This window comes from Diadema antillarum, unplaced genomic scaffold (assembly GCF_040938485.1).
Source record: "Diadema antillarum isolate AM-2024a unplaced genomic scaffold, OU_Dant_1.0 scf00000138, whole genome shotgun sequence".
Taxonomy (NCBI): Eukaryota; Metazoa; Echinodermata; class Echinoidea; order Diadematoida; family Diadematidae; genus Diadema; species Diadema antillarum.
The window spans coordinates 118,440-146,386 of record NW_027271027.1 but is presented as its reverse complement, the minus strand read 5'-3'; the positions used below and the strand labels follow the sequence as shown (position 1 = coordinate 146,386).

Below are 27,947 nucleotides of genomic sequence, written 5' to 3'. Positions count from 1 at the left end.
AAGTGGAGGAGGAGGAAGAAGGGGAGGAGGCCACTAAAGGAAGGGCTTGGGATGGTTGATGACTTGCTTGTGCATGGGCGTGACCTCCACCTTGGGTTGGATGCGTACAATGGTGGCATGGGTGAGGGGAACACCCCTCGGCTGGTTCATCAGAGTCTGGGAAAGGTTACACTGGGAGCGAGCCGCCGTCTGGAACTTGGACTCTTTTTGGTTGGTGAAGTGGTGGGCGAACATTGCACCTGCAACAAACAATCAGAGTCATATAAAAGAATATCAGTACCTTCCATCAACTGAGACATTGTTTTAAAATTTTCAGTTTGGGGGTACAACATGAGGGTTTTAAAAAAAAAAGCGAAATATAAAAATCCAATTCTAACTTGTCACTAAGAATTTTAGCATTGTGAAGAAAAACCTGAATAATATCCTCTTATAAACAAACTTCAAAGAATGTTACCGAGGGAAGGTGGCCATCAACTACAGACCACTTACCTGCCTTTCTACTAGTCTATTCTATCAAGGGTTCAAGAGTTAGACAACTTTCATCCCATATTTAAGAGTTGACAATAACACACTACAAGCATATAATGAAGTAATGCTCTATTGCAACAGTTATTGTCAAATCTACAATACCCATGAAAAGATCGCCATGGTGCCCTAAAGAGGCAATGATAGTTTTCTGGACAGCATGGAATAATGATAATAATAAAAAACATAATGTCGAGGGGCTCACATACAAATTTAGCCATGGTGCACTATCAATGGAGTGTATATTACTATTAAAGTATTGACTTGAAATTGAACAATTCCAAGTTCTGTAATAAATTCAGCAATTTAGCCAGCACAAATGTTTGTATATAAACTTTTTCAAATTACTCAGGATTGTTCATAGATGAATGAAAAAGCTTATTTTGACTAGTCACTTTTGCATTGTATATACCTTGGTATACTGAAATATTACTGCAATGTTTATGAATACAATCGGATGTAATTACACACTGAATGGCTATTTTAATTCCATTTGTCAACAACAAATGTATAATTCTTCATGAGACAGGATTTGCAATGTTTGCACACTAAAAGAAAAAATAATTGCTTCCATGAAACATTATAAAGTCACACCATCACCAATACTTCTATGATACTGCATACTACCTTACGATGGAATATAGATATCCTACAAAGTATAGCTAAAGTGGAAATGTTCATGCTATTGAGTACTTGCATGAGGGCAAATTTCATTTATGAGTTTATGCATGTGGCTATGAAAATGCATTAATAATGCACAAATGTACCCCATCGTTGTTTTTGTTTTCACTTGGGGGGGGGGGGGGGGGGGGGGGGGGTGGTTCCATGTAGAAAGTGTGAATGACATGAAAATTTCCACATCATGAAACAATTCTACTTGGACAGCAAACCATCATTACCCTCCTAGAAAAAAACAAAAACAATAAATAGAAATATATGTCTGTTAAGATCATTCATCAACTACCAAGGAAAACAATGAGTAAATAGAAAAAGAGATCAAGAGTTATTCCACAAGGTGAGATGCATGTACACAGCACACCATGCACACTCTTTAGATCACTGCAAACAAAAGGAAGGCAAACTATTATAAATTATCACACACAGAAATCTGAAAAAAAACAAAAACATTAATGGTGCACTGCTTTGCAAACAAAACTTAAAAGAGGAGAAAAATCATAGATACATATGTAGTACCTTGTAAAAGTATATCCCCAACATTTCAAACAATCAATTTACCATATATTTTCAATGGATAACTGTTGAAAAGATATGATGAATTAATTGTTGAAATGTGAGATATACTTACGTTTGTGAGATACTGCATGGTGGCATAAATGCACAGCTCTGATGAGTTACAATATATTCTCATTCTATTACACAACTAACTCTCGCTCCACACGTACTAAAAGAAAATGAAAGAACCATTCACATACTGTGGAAAGTACACTATGCTAAAGAAACTGGAAATGCTCAGCACATCCACCAAATTATAGCTTCACATTAACTTTACATTTGGTGCAATATATGTCTGAAATGAGATTCTTTGTAATCACGTAACTAAAGTCTCTCAGTATATGACAATTAATGATGATTGCAATCTTAAAATAAAATATGTGGATTATTACAATATCAAAATTCTTACATAAGATTAAAGGAGACCTCCGGATGATTTTCAGACTTTTACATTTGAACAAAGTAATTAGTTCTCCTGAGTACAGAGTTTCAGAATTTATAGTAATTGTGATGGGGAATAAGAATGTTTTCAAAATTTATAACAAACTGCAATGAACAAGGGTGATGACATGGCAGCCTCACCATAAGAATGCATGAGTTGGGGCTCAAGGAAGCAGAACAAAAGAAGAAGGCATGCGTAGATTCTACACAGGTGAACTTGTTGAGCAAGCGGTATTGTAATGGAATTACACTGCTACGTTTCTGAAATATGTGAGGCTCCTATGTCATCAACACTGTTCAGTGTAATTTGTTTAAGATTTTTTAAAGTATTGGTTTTCTGCTCAAGGACCAATATAAATTCCACAAATCTATACATGGAACTGTTGATTTATGTACTACATGATGTGAAATTATGAAAATCGTCTGGAATGCCCCTTTGAATAACTATTCTGCATTCAGCTTCAATTCTTTTTAAGGAGGTTGAAAAGGGAAATCACTAGACTCACTCTGCATTTCTGAATTTAATTTTTTTTTACGTATAACAAAAATTACTAAGTGATCTTCTTTGCTACATGAAAATCATTTTTGAAGTTCAATTGTGTTATTCCCATCAATATAATAAATGAGATGGTAGTCACATATATTCAAATTTGACAGACAGTAGCCCTCTCTCTGAAAGACTTGTGAAATTCTGACAGAATTCATCCTGATACATTTAGTTCCAAACAAAAATAACACACAAACAAACAAACTTTAATTTCCTAATAATTCTCCAATTCCTTATTATCTCTCTGTTTTGGGGGTTTTAGGTGTGTGTGTGTGTGTGTGTGTGTGTGTGTTTGTTTGCTTGTTTGTTTGTTTTTTTAATTCTCCAGCCATCTGCAGGTCAAGTTAACAAAGGAAGACTTAATTTCTTATAATGCCACATTCATGTCCAAAATAAAAGGAACTTTTAAAATAAATGAGTTAGTTTGTCACAGGAACATTTCAGTTAGCTGTACTGTTCTTCTTTTTTTTTTTTCAATATCCCTCCCCTCTATTCATTCTTGACTTTATAACCTGAAAATGTTATGTATACCTTTTTATGCGATAAGAAAACACTTGGTGGAGACTATGTCTACAAAAACAAGAAAAAAAGAACTTTGCAGGAAAGGATGGTACAAGAGGCAAAGCAGAGCAAAAATTTTGCTATTTTCATGAATAACAAAGCAAATTATATGATTATGGTAAATATGTATGCTGTTCACACAGTGCAACGCCTGTGATGAGATCGAGGCACAATCAGACAATGCAATGATGGATTGGGTGTTTTATCTAGGATTAAAGCAGTGAATTCAGCATGGTGAAAGGGGTGAAAAGCAAGCAAGAAAGATAAAGCATGGTGAGAAATGCCAAGTAATCTACAAGAAAATTTATATATGTACATGTATATACTGTGAAAACATGTATTTATGTGTCTATGTGTGTTAGAATTCAGGGATGGCTTGGTAACTGTAATAAAAAAGCAAAGAATGGATGCTTTTAATACTCTAAAAGGTTGTCAAATTATTGAATATGAAGCCAAAAATTAAAATGACTTTTTTGGTGTTTGTTGTGGTATGTTGCTTTAATAAGTTTTACCCAAAGTGTACATTTTAACTCAGATTATAAAAAAAGAAAGAAATGGTAATGGTTGAAGGTACTCGATGTAAACAGCATTATAAATAATCATAAAAATATATTGCATTGGTGAACTAGAACTGTAAGAGAAGCCACGCACCTCTTTGCTGGAAGCAAATATCTTATTTGCACCTTTCAAGGAAAGTAGAAAGGAATGTGCAGAGAAACAGTCAGTGACAGTAAAAGGCACTTTCATATCGATATGCTACTGCTTTTTGAATTTCTAGAAGGTTGCTGCAAGAAGGTAAGCATGAAATAATGTTTTGAAATACATCACAATTCCTGCATTGTGAGGGATCATTAAAATGATTAGTAATAATTGGTTCATGTTAGAGTGGTTTTCCTGTTTGGGAATCAAAACGCTTTGGGTGCAAAGGGATGACAGGGTCAGGCTTGTATCACCGCACAGTAAGCGTGCTATGTTAGGAGTGCACCAAACTTTGGGTACCCTGCGTGCGTGTCGGTGGCGTCGGGCAGAGGTCAAAGGTCAATGTTTGCTTAGGGAGGGTGGTGACGAAAGGAGGAGGCGGTGATGCTGGGAGCTGATTTGCTTCCAGTCGGTGTGCCGTGTCCGCAGCTTGGGGCTCCTCTTTGACTTGGTCTCCGCAGACTCTGAATCATTGTCAGGAGATGAAAGGCATTGACTTGGCGGCTCCACTATGGGCAGTCCAACAAGCTTTGTCTGTTCTCCCATTGCATTCACAGAATTCTTAACATTCTTCCTAAGACTAGGAGCTACAAGATGTATGTGTGGTATCTAACAACTTTGGTGCATTTCGATCTGTCTGGAAACATTGCCAGGAAAAACCATAAAGCTGGTGTGACATTTGCCAAACAAACCCCTTCCATTTATCTTTCCATGTTTTTACTCTAACTTTACAATTACCTGTGAGGAGAAAAAACGAACAAATAACTATTGCAAGAAACTATACAGCAGACCTAATCAGCTTTGTTCACCTTACTCAGATCTGTTGTAATTGTTTACTGAGTGTGCCGTCTTCAGTACACTATGTGCTCCTTTGGATGGTGCATTGTATTATCAACACAGGATTCTATTGCTGCTGCACACTCAAAATTTCAGAACAAATTCTCAAGTACCCTCTCTCACAAGACATTGTGATACAATATTCACTGGGACTTCAACGGACATAGAGAGCTAAATACATGTACATCATTCATGAGGAAATTTATTTCTATTCTGATGAAATTTCTCAAAGGTTTGTACGATTTGTAATAATTAATTGTACTTTATTAAGAGTGTGGGAGGGGACAAGAATGGAAATAAAATGAGCCAGAAATTATCACATTCTTTCAAAGCATACATTTTGCCCTTAATCAAATCCAAATTTGAATTTAAGCCAAACTACTGGAGTATCAAATGATATTTTTTTAATGTAAGAAGTGGACATCAATGGGGGGAAAATAATTCTTTGATTACATCAGCTAAGCTTAACAAAGCTTGTTTGTGCATTTGTGCTCAAAAATACCTCTTGTAAACAGCAAATATGGAGAGAGCAGTCAAAATAAACTGTGATGGTTGTCACCAGCATCACATTTAAGCACAAAGTCTGTCACATGCAATAAATATTTGATACTACTGAATGAAGAAATTGTGAGAGATTCAGCATGCCCAGTGATTTCTGTCAACAGTCATTGCAAACACACTAGTAAAGCTATCAGTCAATTCAACAATAAACTTTGCATGCAATGATCACATCTAGAAATTTTGAATTGTTGCAAAAAGTGAACAAATCTCTTTGCTGATGACAAACAAATATATACAAGACTTGAACCACAATGCGCTGTAGTAAATTCTGTCCTCTAGATTTCAAAGACAAGAGAAAAGAACTCATAACATGTAAAAAACAAAGATGTGAACTCTGAGCTCATGATATGACATTTTGAAAAATCTGAGACTGAACTGAAAAAGAGGGTGGCATTTCATGAAGCGTTTTGTCAGATATTTTTTCGGACAAACTGTAATAAGCTACTAAAATCCTTGCATCTGACTGGCTGAGAGTAAATTTGTCAGACAAAATATCCGACAAAAGAATTCATGAAATGCCCCTCCCCCTGGGAAGACAAAGCATACTACAGAGCGAGCCCACTGCAGGTGACTCGATTCAAGCCAAGTCTCCAACTCACTTGCTGTTCTGATCGGTTTCTTCTTAGCCGGCTTGGTCTCCTTGGGAGCGTCCAGCCTCTGGGCCATCTGCCTGGGCTGGCGGGCCTTCTTGGCGTTGGCCTGGCCCTTGCTCTTCCGCTTCTTCTTTTCTCCGTCCTCCTTAGAGTCCGGTGCATCACACAGCCCCTTGGCGGCAGCCCTGGCCAAGACGTCGGCAGCACTCATAGCTTCATCCTTGTGTGGGGAGAGCAAGTAGAGGTTCAATCATATAACCATGAGAAGGCAGGGCCTCTGAAAAATCATCCTTTAAAGGGCAACCACGTGTTAACTAGCAATCACATCTTTAACAAAAAAAAAAACCAAAATGCGATGAAATCTGTCTTGAGACCCTATTTGACAGTCTAGGTCTTGAAAATAGTCCTCATATTTTGACAGAATGAAAGAGCTAGAATTCAGGGGAATGTCTAAAGAATTCTGGTCAAAAGAAAAAAAAAAGCATTTATCACTGGAAGTGAGTATGACTACCAAGCTACACAAAGAGTAGCAATTTGATGACATTATAACCATTTTGCATACATACAGTACATGCCAATATTCTCTACGAATAGGAAATCACATGGGTAACACATGCTTGAAGGAAAGTGTTGGTTAAAACTTTGCCCAGAATATGTATTAATTTCTCACAGATTTTAATACATGGCATAACCAGTCAGTACCAGCTAGCAATCAGTAAAGTATATCAAAACACATCAGTATTGTCGCTCTCACTGACAATAAACAAAAGAGTGAAATGATCTCATAAAAATGAAAAACCTACTCAAACAAACAGGTGTAAAAGGCAACACTTTCTATCTGGTAAATTTTAAGATCTCTGTTATCTGATACGCTTCAACCAGGTTTTTGACCATCAAAATATTTGCATCTTTTTATTGTCTCCATGAGATAGACTTTAAAAAGCAATTATCTTGAGTTCTGTACTTAGGACTGTATCCTTCTCTTTTCATATCACAAATGGATTGTCATTTATTAGTCATTTCTGAAAAATGCATGGCATAAAACAACCAACTGAAATTTAATCCTGTGAATTCTCAGTTGGTCAAGCAAACATGTTCCTTGATCAGCTACTCATGCAGGACAGAAGGCAATGGTGTATAGTAACATGCGGCACATCTGATGTCGATTCCATTGTGTTTTGTCGATGGAGATGTGTGCAGTTGGTAACTTTCTACACCTGCCTAGATGCCTTTGGTACCTATACCTTCTGAGGAATATACCTTTTGCAGAGAGAGAATTCTCATAGCCACACTCAGGCCTCTACACTATTAATGACCTGATGAATCATAAAACAGATAACAGTCGGTAAAGCTAGATATGACAGAGGGATGATCAACACTCAGTCATGAAAGGATACAGGGGTGAATAAAGCAGACACTCCACACACAAACTTACTTGAATAATGTATATTGCGATAAAAGGGTGTAATCATATCTACTGCTACTGCATGCAACATGCCACACACACAAACACAAAATGATTCAGAACTAATCACAAAGTGGTCTCCTACAGTCTGTAATCAGAATGAGGTTGTTTCAAGTTTCAAAATTGGCACATTCATCTATTTTCAAGTCTGATTCTGACAAATACCAGAAAAGATACTTGATTGTAGAAATGTGTCTTTAGGAATACATTGTCTTCATATATTACAGGGATACACACTAACCCATATTTTCTACTGGTCCAACCTGTCCATCAGAGCAGTAGGTACCCAGTTTTTCCACTTTTTACTGGTCCATTCCTGGAACACTTACTGGTCCAACAGTGATTTTTACTGCTCAGGGACCATTGGACCAGTGCCAGTGTGCAGCGTTGTATATTATGATAGTCTACACTTTGCTCCACATTAACAAAAACTTTGTCCAAAAATCTTAATGAGATGTCTGGATATATTCCCTAATGGACATAGCCACATGAACCCTGAGGAAATGTTTTAGGGAACTGACAGTCTGATGTTAGATTACCTGTTTTCATGAAATCACATATAAAGCTTCTACACTACTGGGTGAGTGAATGGGACTACATAAGGTGCATTATGGCTAATCATACACATTTGAGAGAGCATGTGTAATTAGCATGTTGCTCTGAATATAAACTGTTCTAGGCATAGAAAGACACATTTATGAAAATCTTACACAGCATAAATTAATTCAGATTAGAGTAAGAGTAAGACCCTGTTTACAGTAGTGAAAAGGCTGGGATTGGCCAGGGCTGAGCCCAGCCTTCCTTTCACTGTAAACGCGCAAAAGGCCAAATGTCGTACCAAAAACGGCCGTGCATTTGGCCAAGCTCTGGAGGTAGTCTCGGCCCTGCCTTTTCGCACTGTAAACGCAAACTGGGCCAAATGCGGTACCAAATTGCGACCGGCGCGCTCCCAGTAATAATCGTTTGTTTACAAGCAGAGCGCCACTACGACAAAATATTGAAAGGTTTGAGTTAAAAGCCCAGGCCAAGCCCTCCAATGTAAACGGACAGAATTGCGGGGCCGAGTACCGCAATTGAGGCCAGGCTCGGCCTGGGCTCGGCCCAGGCTCGGCCCAGCCCTTCAGTGTAAACGGGGTCTAATACACACATGCAAGTGATGCTAACACAATAGAAACAAATCAAGAGACTGAAAACTGCTAGGGTCTGACAACAATGATATCAAACTAATCCTGGTGCCAGGATAGACGGGCAAAGACTGCTACAGCTGTAGAATATGTTCTCTGGAATGACACAGGTATTGGGTACACAATGGCCAATGAAGGGGCCTAGAACATTCGCACACAGAAAGATCGCGGTCAAAAACATGTCTTGCAGACGGCACTCCAGAGGTGTCTCTTCAGGAGTTCTTCATACCAACAACAAGTTCGCACACTTTGCAAAGATGCCACATATAGGCGATATCAAGCCTACACACTCAAGTCAGTTACAGACATCTGCCAAAAACAGCTATTCGGTGCACTACATTCGCATCAGTACATAGAGTTCTGTTTGACACAGTGTGTGTGCCAGGACGGGACAGAAAGGTAATGCCAAGTGTGCCATTGTGACTTTGTTCTGCCTCGCGTGTCAAGTAAGCATCCACAACTAACTTACATCAGTGGTGTCCGGTGACTCAATGTTGATTGGGGACGCACAATCCCGAAATTTCTTTCAAGGGGAATGCAGAAACTTGCAATGTCATTATTATGATAAATCCCAGATCAAAGCCATGGCAAATTTTAGGCAACTGAACTGCATCTCCCACCAGAACCAAATAAAGGGAAAACTTATAAAATTACATCCACATCTTCATTAGATATTTGAAAAGAAAAGAAGGACAGCTGCAATATCCATAGCTGATTTGCTTGTGTGATGTTACAGACATTCATCAATATAGATGATTAACAAACATGAATTCATTTCCTCAAAAAAAAGAGAGTAGCTCTCCAACTCAGGAAAGGGGAATTCGATTAAAAATAATGCTTTTAACGCATTGCAACAATCATATTTGAAAAGGCATGAAAAGCAATTTTTATTTTCCTAATATCTAGCGTGAAGATGTGAATGTAAGAAGGATATCAAAGAAATATCAACAATATGTTTGAACAGACACAAGTCTATTTTTCTCTGGCAATGAAAATTTAACATATTAATCACAGGCAAAATGGAAGATAAAGAGAAAGAAATGAAATTTGTTAGAAAAATTAAATGACATTATCAAGGCAGTCAACAAAAATATTTTTCCTTTGCACTGAAAAATTCTAACATGTTAGTCAGATGTAACATGGAAGATAAAGAGAAAAATATGAAACATGGATAAAATATCAAATGACATTACTGAGGCAGCAGAAATATCATATCAGGACAGAAAATCTTTAATTTATTGGTGATTTATACATCTTTGATACTATTCAAATTTAAAACTAATCAAATATAAAAAGAAACAACATCTACAACAATATCAAAATTCCCCAACAGGAAGGTCAACTCATGGAATGAATGAAAGTAGAAGGGAGCCCTCTGTTGTTCAGTTCACTCACCTCTCTGCTGAGGATGGCTACAAAGCAGCCACCCATGGTGTGACTGGGGTCCATGCGGAGGAACTTCCCAGAGCTCTGCTGCTCCAGATCCTGGGGTGTCAGGGGAAGGACAGGGGGCACCGGACGGTAAGGGTTGTTCCTTGCGTTCATCCTGGAGTTAGTGAACTCGGCCGACCTGGCCACCACGTTCTCATTCTCCTCCTTCAGGACAGATGTTGTGGCATAGATCACCGCCTGTACTCGGTAAACTGTAGGAGAGACTTTATATTGAATTGTGATTGATATCCCAAAACAGATTTAAGATTTAAAATATTCTTGCTCATTTCTTGTTCTTCCATAATAAGTGTTACTAGTCGTTTGTTGTGCGCACAATGATACCTTCTCTTCCTATCATGATGTTTGACGACTTTATCTGGTTTGTTGTAGCAAATATGTGCTCTATTCCCCTTGATCTCTAAATTTTGTTGTGACAAAAGTTACGCTCTAGTCCATTTTTTCCTATTCTTAATTTTAGTTCTTCTACCGAGGCTGATGGTGGAGTGAGGTAAATCTAATTTGGGAAATCATCTATTCTTTCTCACTCTGTTGGTTAGTTCCATGGGTCGTAAAATGGCTATCTAGAGTAGCATAAAAGAAGTATTAAAAATAAATTGATATGTGATACTATCAATTCTATTTGATAAGCATTTGACTTAAATTACTAACAATGCCAACACAACACAACAAATTGTATATAATGCAACAGGTGGGAGCACTGGACAAAAACTGCATTGTACTGGAAGTAGCTAAGAGAGTAACTGTAACCGCAACAAGCTCTAATAGTAACAGGAAAAGTAAGAGATTTACATTTTTTATAGGTATGTGTAGATAGAAGAAGAGATAATTATTGTCACACGCACAAACTCACATTTGAGTGCATGCTTCATGAGATCCATGTGTTGTTGTACTAAGTTATCAATCTTGTCTGTGTCCACTCCATCCTGAGACAACTCTCGAAGAATACTGGGATCTGCATGAACATGAAACATACAAAAATATAGTCAACAATACATAACTAAGATTTGCCATAAGCTAGATCTGTTGTTATATTTTTGTCCCAAAGGATAAGTGTGATACTAACAACAGTCAAAGAGAGGAATAGAAAAGAGCTATCGTCTTGACAACAGCCTTCTCCTCTTTCTAGTCAGGTTTGATGGGGCAAGAAAAGAAATCATTGGAAAATTACAAACCCTTTAAACGCCTGGGTCTGAATACCGGGATTCAGATTAGATTTAATTTCTAGTTTCTGGCAATGTGCGAATGAAACTTCAACAGAAATTGACAGAAAGTAATCAGTGTCTTAAGACTGGTGTTGATAACAATATGCAGTCTAACATTCAATTCCTGGTTTCCGGCCATGTGTGGATGGGGCTTGAAAGGAAATAAGCAGGAAATGATAGGAGACTTAACATTTCCATTTACATGTTCGTATTAACCCATTGAAGACTAGTCCCTATTATATCCCTTGTAAACTCAGGCAGGTGTCTATGGAAAATGTGTGTTATAGCAAAATCAGCTTGTCCTCAACAGGCTAAGATTTGAATTCAATTCTCTTTTCCCCTGGTCAAGTGTGAATGGGGCTGCAGAGAAGACTAGCCAGCTAACACTTACCCTCTCCCTCCTGGAGTATGTACTCCACAGGATTGGTGACCCCTGACCTTGAGTCCCTGGGTGTGACCAGGACCACTTTGACTCCCTTGTACTTTGTGTCATTGGGCTGCACTGACAAGAAGTCCTCTCGCACAAACTTGACGTCTTTACAAATTACAGAGTTAAGGCTACCATAGAATATACTTGTGTGTGTGTGTGTGTGTGTGTATGTACATGCGAAGTAGGTTACGCAGCCTAACATTGACTAACTCATGGAACACCTTTGCAAATTTTGTTGTTATGAATCAAAGTCAGTTTCCCTAATTGTTAAAAAAAAAAAAAAACATATTTCAATATGTTCATCACACTATATAAAAGCTATTCATGATCTTTGGAGCCTTGTAGATCAGAATGTTTGAGCTCTCATATTCATTGCATTAAAAAACAAAAACAAAAAAAAAACTTACCTACAATCTTCATTTCCTTTCATTATAAAAGGGATCGTATAGTTTTGGTTGAGACCTACGTAACATCAGGTTTATAACATTTTTTGATGAGATAATGAGAAACCTCATATGAAATATGAAAGAGCATGTAATTCCAAGAAGGATTCACCATTTATTTGATAAAAATTGGTCTTGAAATGGCTAAAACGTCCAAATAAGCAATCCCAATAAAATTGACAGAAAATGACTTTTATTAGGATCTCTTTGTTTTACCCTGTTTTTGGATATCTCAGTCATTTCAAAACCGATTTTCATCAAATAAACTTTTGATTCCCCTTAGAATTGTATGCTCTTTAACATTTCATAGTTGTTTCTAAACATCTTGCAAAATGTTACAAGCTAAATCCTCACCTCATATGTACAGTTCCTTTAATGTCTACTAGTTTGATAGCATTATCATAATAAGCATGAGTTGTGGATGAGTTGGAAAAGAGAAAGTAATTTGTTGTTGTAATTCAATCTGGTGTTAATTGTGAGCTCATTATTCTGATACATGGTATACATGAATGTACATCGAAGAGAGTATGCAATATGTATCCATAATTAAAGACCTTAATTATCTGGGGTACTGTAAGCAGATTAACCTTTTCTCTTTTCTTTTCTAGATATTGGTAAAGGATACTGTGCACTCCTAGTCTTCCCATCCTAGACTCCAACATTTCTAGGTGATCATCATCCTTAATACCGAAGGCATATATGGTACAGTTGTCCTGATTGGTCAGCGTGGCTAGGTGGGCCGTACTCCAGCCATTCCCGACGTTTGTATGAATGATATCATCTCCTTCGTTCAGCATGGCCTTCACAGAGTGTGGACCAAGGCAGCAAGTTTTATCCTGCAATAAGATAAGGGATCAAGGGTGAAGAGGGGTTCAGGGATGAGTCATGTCAATATTTTACACACACTTATCAAAATACAATCTCAGCATTGACTTCATTATCTGCTGATTGTAGGTGACACTATGTGAGACTCTATCAACCCCGTTCACAAACACATTGGTTCAATGGTCTCACACTAGTGGTTATGCCAGGGCTCATTTGCAGGCCATCACTAAATCTGTCATACTTCATCTAAAAACATTTGAGAAAAGTTCTTTTTTAATATTCTGTGAATTTTCTTTGAAACCTACAGCCATCTTGTATTCACCCAAAGACATCTTGAGCCTGCATATACTGTAGTAACATGTCAATAGGATCATTACTCTTAAAGTACAGCAACACATGGACTATAAAAAGACACATAGCCAGGTTGATTTCATCCATGTAGATTCTGTGATTTTCCTTTCTCTGATTCTAATGGGTTGAAACTTTCAACACATCGGTTTGAAGTTATTTCAAGCAAGTAGAGTAAATACCACGAGGACATAATACCACACTGAAATTTGAAGGACATGTAGAGTGATCTCACGACGACATATCACTAGGAAAAAGTGACATACAGGCAGCCTTTCATTCAGGACAGAGCCGAACTGCCACAACCAACTTGCAGACACAATAAGAATATCATAGATGATGACATTGGTGTGTACTTCAGAATATTCTGCTGACTGGTGATGGAGCAGGTGCTTGCCATTGTGACTGCTTATTGGAGTTTTGGCATCAGATGGGGGGAAACAAATGCTTAATTAGCCTTTTTCAATGAATCTCATGCTGCTGTTAGCACAGACGGTCCTGAAAAAGAGAACCAAACATGAGCATGTTTGCATGAGTCTTTTAAAATCTGCCTTTGTGATTATTACATACATGTATGAGCCAGAAGAAAGCTAGACCACTAAACTGCTAAATTCACCCATTGGCAGTCAGTGCAAAATGAATATACATAAGCCTCCTTACACAGAGCTCTTCGATTCAGATGTGGTCATGATTTTCACTACCATTATGCCAGTAATGCAATTTGGTAATTCAAAGGCATTAGGTTAACAGTTTGAAGGGGCCTCCAAATAAAGGCCCTCTTGCTGGGGCTTGCCTCTGGCTACATTTTAGTGGCACGCGACAACCCTCTGCTTGTTTCTCTTGCAGTTGGTACAGTGTACGTCAGGACCAGTGACAGGGTCTTCGATACTAGCTAATGCTCATCTACAGTCAGTTGTACACTAAGAGCACAATGTCACACTATCCTGAATCCTCAACTACAGCTGTACAGTCTCAATTAAACAGAACAATGCTAGCACATCCTTTTGGCCAATACAGAGTGGGAAATATTGGATGCGGTTGATGAGGCATGATCTCTGGGGACTGCCTACAGATTCACCAAACATGCCTTCCATGGCAAAACATATTACCTACACACAGGGAATTCCTACTTCATTCGATTGAACGGTTTCTAGCATCAGAACATGATACTAGTCACAGGAGACAAGGTGCATGAAAGCCATGAAACTGGGTATGCATAAACTGGAAGAACACAGAAAACTGTTTATGAGATGCCTGAAATCTCAAAGTGTAAATAAAAATTGTTTAATTTTGCTGAGAACTTTGTTGTTGTTGTTGTTGACACAATGTGTCAAGAGTCAAATGTATAATATGCATGACAATCACTGGTGCTATGAGCAACTTTAGTACAATACAGTATCTCGGTGATGTGTTTGATGAAAATTAGTTAAAACAGAGACAGAATCTATTACGAGCCCAGGTTCATCTGCCAGCATGATTTCACGTGATTTGAAACATCTTATATTTCTAGAGACCGATTATTGTGTTCCATCTGTAAAAGTCACATGTTGTATGCACTTAAGTTTAATGATCTCAAACAAAGCTAACAGCCGATACATGCAATTTAAACATACTTGTAATCAATCAAGAGCAAAATGCATGCTGGCACATACCTGTATCATACACCCGAGAGTGCACAAAGTTCACATTATACTGTACTGTTTGATATGTGATCGTAAATCATTGTCTACTTAATTTAAAAGCTGCTGTGTTGTGCCGATCAAATATACGTGTTCACATTTGAGTAAATCAACAATCAAAATAATCCTAATGCCAGTTACAATAAGTTTATCTACTAGCTTAAAAAAAAAAAGAATAGTTGTCAGGAAAAACAAATAAAGCATCTTGGCACTTGATTTATGAAGCTCTGCACACATTTGGGGCTGAATATGGAAATGGAAGTGAATTAACTGTCTTGCCACAGCACAATGCACAGTGATAACTGAGGAATTTCATACAGTGTACTACTGTAGAGCAAGATGTTTTCCAAGCATGAAATTTTTGCGAAATGGAGTCAACAGCCTTTTTTTCGCAGTATGAAATTTTCGCAAATTGCCACATGTCATTCAATGCATGTAGTGTTGACAAGAACTTTCGCGTGCATTCTTCTTTCGCGAATCTTGGCTCTCACGAAATTCGTAAAATTAAAATGCATGAGGACATGGTTTTACAGTATTTGCTTTGCCAACATTTAAGTTGAGTTGCACAGCATTTTTAACCACATCACTGCAGGCATGTCATTTTACAGACAGGAAGATGACCAAAGGGTAATGCATTCCACAAATCAACTCGGAGATTATTACACATCAATCCGGAGTGGGAAACTGAGTGACCTTCATACTGATTTCCGATGACGTTAATAAGCACAGATCTGATGTAATTGGTGACTCTTTCTCTCCAAATGAAGCCTATTATCAACACCATTCCAGAGTGTGAGATATGCATCAACTGTTCACCGAGACATTATTGATTGTGGACAAGAATTGGAAAGAACGACAGGTGTGGTGGTGCGGGTGCACCCTCTGAGAAGTGTGAACGGAGTCATGGAGAGTGTCTGTTCAAACAGGTACACCAACGTTCTGCACATCATCATGGGAGAGGACAAAGTATTTCGCAAACTTTATGGAATTGACTCTTCTACGTGCACAAATATCGCATGGCTCGCTACGTAAGAAACTTTGGAAGTTGCATAGCAACATTCGATTTTGCCAGCATATTCTTGCCACAAAAGCACCTGTGCTGTTTTGTTGACCAAAATGTGTTTAACAGAGATAAAGTCTCAATTTGATCTGCATGATTAAACACTTTCATATAACAATTCTAATGTAACATGGGAAGCTACATGTAATGTAAACCATTTACTTCCAAGACAAAAGCAGATCGTAGAACTGTTACTGGAAATGTAGGGCAATTTGTTAATCAGTAGCAATAAAAACAATTCGGCAGACAAATTTCATCAACTTGAATAAAAGCAAAGAATGTAATGATGTTATTGCAGTGCATTAACCCGTTGAGGACGAGTCCCGAGTATACTCAGGCAGGTGTCTACGGGAAATGCGTGTTGGAGCAAAATTAGCCCATCCTCAATGAGTTAACAGATATTGGCACACATATCATGGATGCTGGGATGAAGAGCAACCAATGCAATCTTTTTCAGATCTGAACTGATTGGACACAGGCTGCATTGTCATGCTGGTATCACAGCTCATAAAGAATAGGATTGCATGGCTGACATACCTGTATAACTAGTTTTGACGATCGGACGAGTTCAGAGTCTTGAATCTCTTCTCTGGCCTGTGCTGAGAAAATGAGCACATTGGGGCAGTGGACATCGATGGCGAAGGAATGGCTATCTACCAGTCTGTCCACCGACATCACTAATTGGAAGCCCTCTTCTTTCAATTTCTCTGTAGCATCTTGGACACTGGAGATATCAATGTGATTCACATCACATACAAAGTAAATGATTTTACACAATGAATTACGTAAACAAAATTACGTTCTTCTGACATTCTCTTTACGAAAAGACACTCTCTCTTTAACTGTTAATATACAATGTACACTGATCAAAAAGCATTTACAAAGCTGACGCTGAGTTATATCCATTGGTTTGGTATGTGGAATCCTGGTTGCATTATATGGAGAAAAATTCTGCTGACTATGGGTAGATTGGATGATTTTTATGCTATTTAGTTGAAAGACTGTCCACATTCTAACATGATCTACACTATGAATGGAACTGAGTACTAGTAACCTGCTTCTGAGCACACATCCGTTCATCAGTCCGCGAACATCTGCATCATATATGAGCTATACTATTATTAACATGATTCTGAAATGTTGCACTGAATTTTGGAACACTAACCCTTTCACTGGTGTCACAAATGTACACACTAGTACATTGTAGTTATGTGCATGTATGATGTACTGTATGCATGGTTGTTTTAATATGTGTATGTATACAGATTGACCAGATTAATGGAGAACTTTCTATTTGGTATAGCTACAGTACACACAGGTTGACCAGATTAGTGGAGAACTTTCTATTTGGTATAGCTACAGTACATGCATGTGACAGGAAATACAGGTACATTATAGCTCACTCAATCTAGAATGAGCTCTCACCCAATCCAGAATGTTCTAGGAAGTGCTTACGTATTTGGCTGAGTGATGCTCTGTCCCTGTGGCCCAATGTGATTGGTAGTTATTTTTGGTAGGAAGTTATGTACATAGTTAGGCAGTGAGTCAGAGCTAGGATTTCTGGAACGGTCTTGAACTTGCTAGTATATACCAGTGTGTAGCCCCGGGTTGGAGCAAATTACAGAATATTCAAGAAAGGGGTGAATGGACCTATATAAGCCACAGAAATTCTGAGGTAGGCAGAGTACCCAACACCTCTGCTCTGAGAGTTACGTCACTTCTGGCTCTGAAGCGACTTGTTATAGTCAGTCCTGTGTTACCTGCTGACCTACTATATTTGAGGAGATAAGGCCTGGGAGACATTTTGCCCGCAGAGAATTAATTTGCCTACATTGGAGATAGACTCCATTTTTATGTCAATGGACATTGCTACGTGAAAGCTGTGACGGGCTGGATTACTAGCTGGATGTTATTTTTTGGATTATAATTCACACATCGACTGGACGCGGTCATCATAACGTCTGGATTCTGCATGTGTCCCTGGGGATTTATTCTGTGGATCCATATTTCGGATTATAACACTACTGTAACCTGTGTCTATCGATTTACGTCGGAGGAATCATTCATCGGTGCATCAAGGATCATTCATCTGTGCTTCGAACATCGTCTTTGGACATTTCCAGGGGATTACATGGACCTTGTGATTTCAGATTTGGCTGTAATGCATGTAAGTGATTCCATTACCGATTTATAATTGTTTCTATTGATCACTACTGTACTGTTGTGACAACTGATTACGAATCTGTACCCACAATATCACTGTTAATAAACCGCCTGAACATTAGTTGATTGTTTCTTTTGTGTCATTATTCTCAGTGTGATTTTGGTCGTAACACTGGAAGTACTATATTTGTGCACTATCCTACCCATAGTTGCACTGATACATGATCAACTGAAGCAGAATCAATTAACCAAAAAAAAAATATTTAAAAAATGATTTTTTAACAGAACATAAACACACTGGTTATTCATGCAAATGAATCCGCAGCTGCAGGCACACAAATATAAAGATATAAATACAGTCTGACCTCAATTATCTGGTAATCTCTTCTCATGACTCTTCTATCATCCAGATGTGTTCACACAGTGAAGACAGAAAAAAAAAGTGAATTTAAACTCAATTAAAACTCCTACAAAACTCACACGATTCACCTGTGTATTATACCCAACCGAAACATGTTAAGACTTTTACACTAAAATTTTTCAATTTCTATACAAAAAAGACTATAATTTCAAGTAGGCTAGTAGATTACACCACTGTCGCGGCGTACGCTACTGTAAAAGTGGATATTTTTGCGCGACTAATTCCTCCACGCCCAACCAGGTGAGAAGAGTTTAGCGTATTTTCAATTCCGTGAAAACAAGACATCAACTATACTGGAACACATGGCAAGCAAAAATATTTGCACGCTTTTATTTATTTTTTAAATGCGCGAAAATTTCAAAACAGCGAAAATTTCCACTTTGACAGTACCTACTTAGCTACCACTGGGTCGGCAGCTACATGTACATGAACATAAACACCGTTTCTCCCATATCCTGCCAAACTGCTCATCCGGACAGGTACTGCTCCCCACATGGCCGGATAACAGAGGTCGGACTGTACAAGAAAGAGATTAGTTATTCACACACATTAATCGTTTCTCCAGCTACCTTATAGTGAGTTGATTGACCCAGGTATAGCAAGGCATCTGTGAGCCGATCCTCTCCCTCTCCCTCACAGTGGCCGGTAGAAGGTTCTCAATGCTGGAGGCCTGGTACTTGATGCGGTTCCGGGCCAAGGCGGCATTCAGCTTGGTGGTGTGGCTCACCAGCTCCTCCTCCACCTCCTGGATGTATGGGATGCAGGTGTCCGGCTGGCGGCGGGCACGCCTGGAAAACTTTCGGGCAATCATGTCGCACAGAATCACCATGATAATGCTGTGGTTCTCCCCCGCCTAAAGCAAGTGGAGAAATTGAGGAACGTTCCAGAATGTAAATAAACAGATGGGATTAAATCCAAGAACAATAATGTAACAGGTTCTTCAAAACTTCCGTGATAACAAAGCATTACAGTTAGATAACAGTTATTCTGCAAAACAGTTGAAAATTCTGAATCAAAAAATGAAAAAATAATTAAAAAAAAAAAATACTGGACAAATAGCAAAACCAAAATAAAACAATGTAAGAATAATAGTATACAAATGTACATTTGAAAGAGAACTCCTCAAAGATTTCAAAATGCATCTCTTTTGTATTTCAGCTTGCACTTAATTAGCAAACAAGGGTTTTGCAGATGTGTTTATATTCCACTTCACCTGCCAAGTCGCAATACATCTATAAACTGTGGAAATAATGTCTAATGTATTTATATGCCATGGTTACCAGCCTCCCGTTTGTAATATTTCTAATGATGGTGGAAACCACGTTTGACGTAGTCATACTATAATTTGTGAGTTTCTCCTCTGCAATATTTTGTTATTGACTGAGGAAAGCCTATATGGTTGTATCTACATGTACTCCCACAGTTAATAGCCCAATGACAAATGAATACAGTCATTATGGACAATTTATTGTCTCCACACATTTCTCATGAAACAAATCTAGTGAATCTCTATACACATGTACTGTACATCATCCTAATATATGTCAGGCCAACAGTGTTGCTTTCATGTTGTTGAAAGTAGCCTAGCCTCAAGAAGTCTCTTCCACACAGGTTACATGACAATACCTCACAAGCAAATAAAAATGACACAAATACATGTAATGATACCCTTTGGATTTCAGTTAATGTTGCCTGTTACATACAACTGTAGGTTCATATTTGCAGTTTACTTATTGGAGCACATGGATAGGAAACAATTATCCTTTCTCACAGACCTAATTTTCTGAGTACAAACAAAAAATGCAGCAAAATCTTTGGTTAACAATTCAACGCTAATCTTCATGCAAAATAAAAGTAAACAGTTATTTGTGTGTCTTCTCTTCTGAGCTATGATTGAGAAACACAAACATTATTATTATGCCTTTTCTTTCAATGCCTTTCATTTTCCCTGACAGTATGCTACGACTGTATACTTAACATCACTACAAGTTCCTTTCTAATGTTATTGATGAATTGATGGTAACATCCATTTTCTTGTGAATGGCTTGAAGAAATAACATTTCTGATGCAATTCACATGAAAAAATGAAGAAAACCTCCATTCATATGTCACTAGCTAGAAAAGATTAACAAAATATATATCATATCATGCAATCTTTAAATCCAAAGAGAAAAATGAAGATAAAGATCTGTAAAATTTTAGCTACTGATGGATTAGTAAGTGATGACAAATGAGTTCTGTTGAGACATGCCATCCAGTCCTGTAAGGATAAAAAATTAGCTATGGCTTTCACAAACTTCCAATTTATTCTGCACACACGCACAAACGTTGTAAACTGCTCTGGATTAAAAGTCCATGACAATGATCACTACCACATGTCACTCACCAACCTTACCTTTAATAAGAACATGAAAAGTACCACTGTACATACACAGAAGCTCACTCAAAGCTCCATGATTGCTTAGCTATATATTAGCTCAGCATGACACCCTTTATACTTCAAGGGACAAAATGGCACATGATTTCTGTTTATATTGCTATACTTACAACAGCATCATAGCTATAGAAGCCACTGTCCATCAGAACATCTTCTAGGAGACCTTGGTCTGGCAATGAGAGAGCAAATGAATCATACATGTACAAGTATATGTCACAAAGATGAAAGTGATGGCAAGCTGAATGATATTAATAAGGAATCACATTATTATTACTGTATATACATTTCATACTTTTTTTTTTGCAATGAAATAATTAAAATAGATAAAGTGCAGGGCGCATCCTTTTTAACCCATAGGGGGAGAAATTTCAGTCCAGTGAACAGGTTTGACATTTTACAATGAACATTTTGATGAAGTCTGGATGATGTGTGAGGTTAAGAGGATACTATTGATTACTAAAGCATACTTTGATTATTTTCATGCACATATTACATGTGACTGATGCCTTGTTATCTACTGAGTAATTCATTTAAGCAGTACTTGACATCAGTTTAGAAGAAGAAGAAGGGTATAAACTGTATAGAAATTGAAGTTGCATCATGCCCTTTTGTTTCTCAAATGATGACCTGTTGCCTGTTAGTTTCTCATACCTATTGAGGTTAAGTTTACTTCGATAGAATAAATGCCTGAAAGAGGCAGCATTGTGGACACCAAGCATTTGCATAATGAAGAGCCCACTGTCTCAACGCCTTCAGAATCCTTTGATAAATGAGGCTCATCCTATCAACCACACAATTTGAGCCAATTTGCGGCACAGACACGAGTGACAAGCCCACTCGATCACGTCACAGTTATCGCGTCGTTAGGGAGAGCTGACAGGAGTCGTCAATTATTCATCCTCAGAGTCTTTCATCCAGATATGGTGACCAATTAGAGCTCAATGGAGGAACATGTGTCAGCGGCACAAAACGACTCCAATAAATGTCATTTACCCATGCAAATAAAAGGAAAAAAGAACCGATCGCCACAATGTACAATAATAAATAACACATTTTAACAATGAAACTGAAAATGTCATCAGGGACAGATGCTCAATGCATCACTTTAGATATTCTCAGTCAAATTCTGATAATACACCGGTACTTAAATGCTGTGACTACAATGTGCCTTGCATTCAGCTTTAGATTTCAATGCGCAATGCACCAGATACAAAGTATTGGGGTTGTTTTTTCTTGGATTCTCATTTGATTTATGATAAGATCAAAAATATCAGCTGAAAACTGAGACCACATAAAACTGGATAGGATCAAGCATTCTTCTTGTGGCTCATGCCATCCAAAGGTTAAGTTACCCTGAATGTATCTCATAGAAGAAAAAACCTTTGCAGGTGAAGGATGAAACCTTCTAAGGATGTAACCTTTGGGAAATATGGGTGTTGCAATTTGTGTGTGTGTGTGTGTGTGTGTATAATGCGTGTGTTTTCAAACAGACCAAAAACCCCACACCTCTTTTGTGGCCTGTTTTGCACCCTCCTACCCCCCCCCCCCCCCCCCACCTAAAAAAAAGAAAAAAAGAAAAGAAAAAAAAAAACACATTTTATACACACGCATACATAGATACAGGTGTACATGTATGCAGTGGTTATACCATCAGCTAAAATATGATTTCTATACATGTAGCAGCAATCAAGTGAATAAAAGTTGTACTTCAACAAGAATTTCATGTGCATGAAACTGCAGTGAGATGCCATATCATTTAATAAATTATTATGACAGATCAGCTTCACAGTCTTCAATGCAGATAATACCAGATCTACAACAGGGCAATGTTTATCTCAAATATAGCTTTCTACTAAATTCACTGAAAAGGAATAATATGATAGCCTCTTGCCATTTTGAGTAGCATTCATTGCATGACACATTACTGCCGTTACTTGGCAACCTAGCTAACAACGCTGAAGAGTCAAAGTGTAGGATAAATAGCAAGCAGTCATGACTCAGCTGATCAATGTTTTTGCATTCTCTACATGGTGCACAGCAAAGCATTGTTAACAGGCTGAACATTTACATGTATCTGTTCAAACATTCTTGCATTACAGCTTCAATAAGCATTTATTGAATCAACTGTCTCCTATCATTGTGTAACTGTTTGAGCTTCTGTCATAACACAACATTCCCTCCAGTATAAACAGGGCGAGTTCATTCAATTCATAAGATAAAGGCAACTGTCATTCAGAATGTGGAGCAAGATCTGATGGTCTGAATATATGTACCTCGGTAATTTAAGTCCATCTAAAAAATGGAAACAAGTGGAACACTTCTCTTAATGACAGTATAACTGAGCATCATGTAATTCATCATCAGTGTTATACTGCTTTGACTTTTCAGACATGAATGATTATTAATTCTTTTACAAAAACATCTGATACTTTCATAACCTCAGCAGAACAAACTCACTGACATCATTCAAATAATCAATTTTACAATGGAAAAAAAAAGAAGGCAAAGACAGGCAGTCGACTGAAAGTGGTCATATATCAATTGCATTTATAACAAACAAGGTTCTCACATTCGAGAAATATCACACCTCTTCTGTCTACAGAAGGCTTGCACAAAGACCTCCTTTCATCAGAAATGCTTTGAAATATATATTCATGAACTTGTTTGCCATGGCAGGGTGAGATGGGGGTTACTTGTACCTTCCCTGGAGGGTAACACAGAGGTGATACCCTAGCCTAACCCACTTGTCAAATGACAAGAATTTAGGTTACTCCTAAAAGTTCAAGTGATCTTTCCTTTCTGTCATTTCACTAAAATTTGTGAGTGCAATTGTTGACCCTTCATGGTTTTCTTGAACACTGACCTGCTGTGACAGTGCGCGGGTAATTGTACTCTGTGTAATTTGACTCTCTATGCAGCAAAGCCACCCATTACTTTGAAAACAGGATATGTTTGAAAGTATGATGAGGATTACAATTCAACAATTATTCAGGTCTACAATTCTGGCATACTTTGCTCATAGTGATTTTTCTATTTGAACCAATTATGTAAAACAAGTATCAGTCAATTCTTTTGCATATAGACTGCCTACATTTCACTTTTCATTAAATTGTATGAACACTTTGCATATAATGGACTCTATGGATGCTGTACATCATTCTACCCCACTAACCATTATCTGTAAAATTAAATACAACAGCTTTGTAACAAACTCAATGCCCTGTTAAGGAAGACTGCAGATGAAGCACTAGAAAACAGCATGTTTTCTGAAGCTATGCTGAAAGAAGAATATTGAAGTCCCTCTGAATTTTAAAAGAAAGTGTGTTCACTGCTTCCAAATGAGGTGTTGTAGAGGGATTCACACCTTTAGTTTAATTTTCTCTTCACTTCTTACCTACAACCCAACATTGCTTCCATATGATGCCTTTTTCTTTACACTTGTGTTGCTTGCATGTTTTTTGGTTTTTGTTTGTGTGTGTGTTTTGTTAATTGTGTTGTTTGTTTGTTTGTTTGTTTTTTGGTGTGTGTGTGTGTGTACACTTGTATGTTTTTGTCACCAATTTTTCCTTAGCACTCTGATACTGTCAATAGTCCATTTAATTTGACTTGCAGGACAGCTTTTTTTTTTTCTTTTTTTTTTCTTTTAAACAAACAGCGTGAGTGGGCACAGAAGGACACTGCTTGAACCCTGAGCTCTGGCTACATGTAGGAATACAGATTAGCTTATCTAAATTGCGTGCCTGATCAATGTATTCACACCAACTGGTCTAAATAAAGATCTCCTGAAATTTCAACAATAACCTAGAAAATCAATAACTAAACAGAAGAGTCACCATGGTGTAACCAATTAACAACAATACATGGTAAAGACATTAAAAAACTATCATGGCAGGAACTGGACTACAATGCGATGTTGCATTTTCAACTTCATTTTGGGAATTTATAAGTACATTTTATCTGGTATTAATCAATGTTTTCACAAGAGTGTGTGACTGGTCAGAGAGCATTGTGTGTGTGACACATGGCAGTGGCTGTGGGTTGAACAAAATGCAATACCCTTAATACCACTAACACTCACAATCCTCAAATTCCTATAGAGATTGGCTTAATAGTGGTTTCACTTTTTAAATTGAAATTTGACAAAGTGAAAGTCATTCCACCATGTCTCTATCCCTTGGGTGCCCCAAGGTTTTTAGCATAATTGTCACTAACACGAAGGCCATCTAATTCATCATGTGTCTGTACGCGTGCTGAACTTTCTGCAATAATGTAGGGTGAGATACAGTGTAAGTACCGGTAATGCGATGCATATTACACTAATTAACAATGCTCAGCAACAGGTGATTAATGTCATGGTGTTGTGCTGTGAGTTAGTACCCTTCTAATTCATTGTATCAACTGACAGTATTGGTCCACATGTATACACTGTACATTTTGACTTCTAGGGTACATAGCAATTTCCAACACACTGTCTCCAGTGCCAAATACCTGGTATAAACTATCACAGCATCATAACATATATTGCTATCTGTAATATTCCTCACTTCTGGATGGTGTGATTGACAGGTGTGCAACAATAAAATGAGGAAGATTTTCATTTTCAATCCAAGCTCCATATATCTATTTAAAAAGTGAAGAATATGGGGTGGATGCAAGGTTGAAAGAATTATTTGCAAATTCAAGATGTATCTTGATATCAAGCTCCTTATTCTCTTTGTTTAGTTTTCTTTCTCAAGAAAGTGTCATACACTAGAAAGCTGACTCTCAGGAGGTTTTATCTGTTCGAGGAGGAAGGCGAGTCTCACTTCCCTGGCTCAAGAGAGTTTTGAGAGGTTTTTAGTTTTGTTTTTGTTTTGTTTTTCTGTGTGTGTGTGTGTGTGTGTGTGTGTGTGTGTGCACCAAAAAACAAAAACAAACAAACAAACAAAAAAACCTTCCCTCCAGTTACAGTAAAACACAAATTATTCGCGGCATGAACATTTTGAGAATTGGAGCTGACGGGCTTTCTTGCAGCATAAAATTTTCACGAATTGCCAATGGCATCCAATGCATATTGTGTAGGCAAGAACTTTCGCAAGCATTTTAATTTCGAAATTCGCGAAATTAAAATGCACGCGAACATTCCTCATTTTACAGTATTCATCTAATCTATTCACTTTACAACCATGCAGCTGAGAGTCACCAGGGAGGTGAGAGACTCTCCAGTCACCTCCCTGGAGTCACTACTGTTGCCCCATTAAACTCTGCCTCAATTCCATCATCTTCTTGGAATCAATGTTGACAGTTCTGTCTGATCACAATACAAGCTGTTCAGTCTTTTGCTATTTATATGTAACCTCCACTCCTCCCCTCTCTCACAGTCCTAGAGATAATCTCCTGACTAAACATGGCAAAGATCTGCATTGTCAGATCTGTGGAAAGCACTCAAGTCAGAGACTGCTCCTAATGTTTGGTAAAGTATCTGTCAATGAGAAGTGGAGGAAAATAAAATGACCAAGGTCTCCTTTTTGTACTCCCTGACTTACTGGCAAGGACACTACCCTAAGCGGGACTTAACCCGTTGAAGACTAGTCCCAGGTATACCTGGGCAGGTATCTATGCGTAATATAGCAAAATCAGCTTGTCCTCAACAGGTTTCAAGCATCTTCAATGCTACACTGCACTACCGGTAGTTGGAAAAGACAAAACTGTGTGGGAAATGTGCTCCATCATTACAAAAACATGATAAAGAGATATGAAATACACTGAACATTAATGCCAGCTTTAGTACTACTATGTATCTATCGATTACGCCTATAATGCATTAATTGCTTACAGTTTTCTTTACAAGCTTCATAGGACATTTCTTCACTGTGCACACAGAAAATCAAGACTTTAAAAGAATATCACTGCGATGAAAATCAATACTCACCTGGGACACTGCTTTAACAACTAACTGTAAAATGGTCTTACTATTTTTGCTTTAACAACTAAATGTAAAATGGTCTTGTTACTATTTTTGCTTTGACTTAAAAGTATCAAAATTGATCTTAGATACTTAGCTTACCTTACTAGTGAGCATACTTACATTTGAGTGTCTCAAAGGCAAGATCGTATATTTTCCTCTTGATCCTTGAATCCTTGACATTAATGACTGGGATTGTCTTCACCTGGTTTGTCTCTTTCTCACTGGTCAGTTTGTCCGACTTCGTTCCTGGTGTTAATCCATTAAAAACCAGACTGGAATAGTGGAAGATGAGGTGGCTAGTAGTCTCATTGTTATTTTCCACAGACTCGAGGCTGGCCAGAATGGCCCCATCCAGTAGGGGCCCGCTGCCCTCCATCCCTAGAGCAGAGCTGTGCCAGGAGCGTGACACCTTCTGGGGTGTGAACTGCTGCCTGTGGTGGGCCGGATATGGGAGATTCCCAAACGAGCTGCCTTTCTGGCCCAGTCGTGGACTCCACAGAGCCATGGTTATTATCTGGAGAGGGGACAGAGCTGATATTTACACAGTCAATGTTTGAGCTTGCTATCTTCCCCAGAACCGGCAGAGAAGACGGGCTAAAGAGTGAAGGCAGTGGTATGTTCGGCGGGAGCTACAGGCTGTAGGGGATGGATGAACGTCTCAAATGTTTGCTCACAGTTTCACAACAGTCCACATGTTGAGTGTATGCCAAGCGGAGAGCACAAACATATTTCAGTCTTTGCTCCATAAAGTCAACTGATTAGTTGATAACTGCCGAGCTCTCATTGGCTGATATAGCAATTGCTTCCATTACCTGTGATGTTCATCTGTGTGTTTGGGGAGCCTCTGTGTGTGCGTAAAAAATGTGTGACTCTCGGTCACAGGTACGGCTTCAC

At 38.1% G+C, this 27,947-nt stretch overlaps 1 protein-coding gene across 1 annotated transcript; it reads right to left on the bottom strand.

Annotated features, from left to right (window-relative positions):
* Positions 1-33: 33 nt before the first annotated feature.
* LOC139721099 (putative methyltransferase NSUN7) lies at positions 34-27,633 on the bottom strand. The gene is made up of 10 exons (XM_071632428.1): positions 27,174-27,633; positions 21,217-21,275; positions 19,239-19,522; positions 16,623-16,809; positions 12,799-13,009; positions 11,692-11,835; positions 10,949-11,050; positions 10,042-10,289; positions 6,004-6,217; positions 34-239 (listed from the first exon to the last, which is right to left on the bottom strand). The coding sequence occupies exons 1-10, from the start codon at positions 27,556-27,558 to the stop codon at positions 34-36; spliced, it is 2,040 nt and encodes a 679-aa protein (XP_071488529.1). The 5' UTR covers positions 27,559-27,633.
* Positions 27,634-27,947: the final 314 nt, after the last annotated feature.

Excerpts from the sequence above, each read along its gene's own strand:
- LOC139721099 (XM_071632428.1), bottom strand. The coding sequence starts at position 27,558 with ATGGCTCTGTGGAGTCCACGACTGGGCCAGAAAGGCAGCTCGTTTGGG. Across the intron at positions 11,836-12,798 it reads GGGAAGACTAGGAGTGCACA|ACGTCAAGTTTGTGCGAGAG; the intron begins GTATCCTTTACC and ends TAATTTGTAAAG. Across the intron at positions 10,290-10,948 it reads CATGAAGCATGCACTCAAAT|TTTACCGAGTACAGGCGGTG; the intron begins GTGAGTTTGTGC and ends TCTCTCCTACAG.